Source organism: Harpegnathos saltator, unplaced genomic scaffold (genome assembly GCF_003227715.2).
Source record: "Harpegnathos saltator strain DR-91 unplaced genomic scaffold, Hsal_v8.6 scaffold98, whole genome shotgun sequence".
In the NCBI taxonomy this organism is placed as follows: domain Eukaryota; kingdom Metazoa; phylum Arthropoda; class Insecta; order Hymenoptera; family Formicidae; genus Harpegnathos; species Harpegnathos saltator.
In genome coordinates this window covers 39,933-41,660 of record NW_020230726.1, presented here as the reverse complement: position 1 = coordinate 41,660, position 1,728 = coordinate 39,933, and the positions used below count along the sequence as shown (strand labels likewise).

At 58.3% G+C, this 1,728-nt stretch overlaps 1 protein-coding gene across 1 annotated transcript; it reads right to left on the bottom strand.

Moving 5' to 3' along the window:
* Positions 1–270: 270 nt before the first annotated feature.
* On the bottom strand, positions 271–1,281 carry LOC105188041 (uncharacterized). The gene has a single exon (XM_011149261.2). It carries the CDS (start codon positions 1,279–1,281, stop codon positions 271–273), a length of 1,011 nt encoding a protein of 336 aa, XP_011147563.2.
* Positions 1,282–1,728: the final 447 nt, after the last annotated feature.

Here is a 1,728-nt window from a genome sequence, read left to right as displayed (position 1 = left end):
GGCCAGGGTGAGGACTCGGCCGGGGATGCCATCTGGTCCTGGAACCTTTCGGCTCTTGACCTTCTTGACAGCCCCGGCCACCTCCTCCTCTGTGATCCCCGGTACCTCCCCCTACTGTTGGGGGGATGGAATGTACGGGTTGACGGGGTCGTCCTCCCTGTTCGGGAATAGAGTCCCCATCACCCGTCCGAGGAACTGGGGGTCAAGCGTCACCGTCAAAGGGGGCGTCCATGGTTTCAGCTTCTGCATCACCATTCTATATGGACGCCCCTACGGATCCGCATCCAACGAGAGGAGGAGGTTGTTCCACCCTCTTCCTTTGGCCGCCCCTATGGCTTCTCTGAGCTCTACTGCTGCTTTGCAGAATTCCTGCCGGGCGGCCAGAGTGGCCTCAGGGTCCGGGTTCAGCCTGTTTCGCTCCCTGCGAAATGCCCACCTGCAGTAGACCGATCTGCGCCTCAGCGTAGCAATGTGGTCGGACCACCACCAGGCGGACCGCTTTGAGCAGGACCTGACTCTGGGCATGGTGGCATCGCACACCTGTGCGAGTATGTCCATTACCTCCATGACCTCAGAGTCAAGGTCCTGCCCCTCCCTTTGTCGTGGCCAGGTGGAGCCCTCCAAGGAGATCTCTAGGCTCTCCTTTTTTAATTGGGCCAAGGACCATCTACCGGGTCGGGGTTCCTTCGTTTGGCTGGGCCGCAGGCCGTTGGGGGTGACGGACAGCTCCATCTCTATTAAGAGATGATCCGACAGGATCTCGAGCTCGTCCGCCACTCTCCAGGTCCACACTCTTCTCAGGGCCGCGGGGGTTGCCCACAAGTCAATAATTGACTCCCCCCGCGACCCCACGAACGTGGATTTGCTCCCCTCATTGAGGATGTGTAGACCGAGGCTTGCGGCCCAATCTATAGTTACTTCCCCCCGCCTGTCATCGCGCCGGGGATCCCACAATTCCGATTTCGCATTGAAATCCCCGCCACGATGACAGGACCTGAGAGGTGCCTTTGGATTGTCTCCCATCTCTTGGAGCTTGGACCTGTACCCAATCAGGTCCAGGCTCTTTGCTGGGGGGAAGCACACCCCAACCACGGTGACTACTCCCCACTTGGCCACAACATATCCCCTGCCGCAACTTACAAATGTTGCGGGGGGTGAGCTATCATTTGCCCTCCAAACTATAGCGGCAGAGCCCAAGTCATCCCCAAACCATCTAGGGTGATTTTTGGGGATGTGATAGGGCTCTGCCGCTATGTCTAATCCTACACCACGCTCCGCCATTGTGTGCTCGAACAGTGGTTGAGCCTGGCGGGCGCGGTGCAGGTTTTCTTGGAGTAGTCGGGTGTCTATTATTGGTCTATAGGGCTGGTGACCTTCCCATCTGGCTGGTCCCCCTCGTCACTCTCCGCGCTTTCCACTGGACGTGGGCGTTTTTCTCCTTGTTTAGCATCCATCTCCATTTCCTCACTCTCCATTTGTTTAGAGCTTGGGGGAGGGGCCCGTCTCTCTGAGGGAGTGGGGGTGGGAATTCCCGGATCCCACTCTCATCTCCCTTCTCCGATTCTTTTCTTCCTTCCTTGTCCTTGGGAGGAGCAGGAGGGTCTTGCGGTTTCGGTGCGGATACCGCTTTTCCCTCAACTGCTCCTCTTATGGCTTTCCTTTTTCCTGAGGGGGGGCCACAGAATGGCCCACCCATTCTGTGCCCCGCATGGGCTCCTGCTTCTGCAC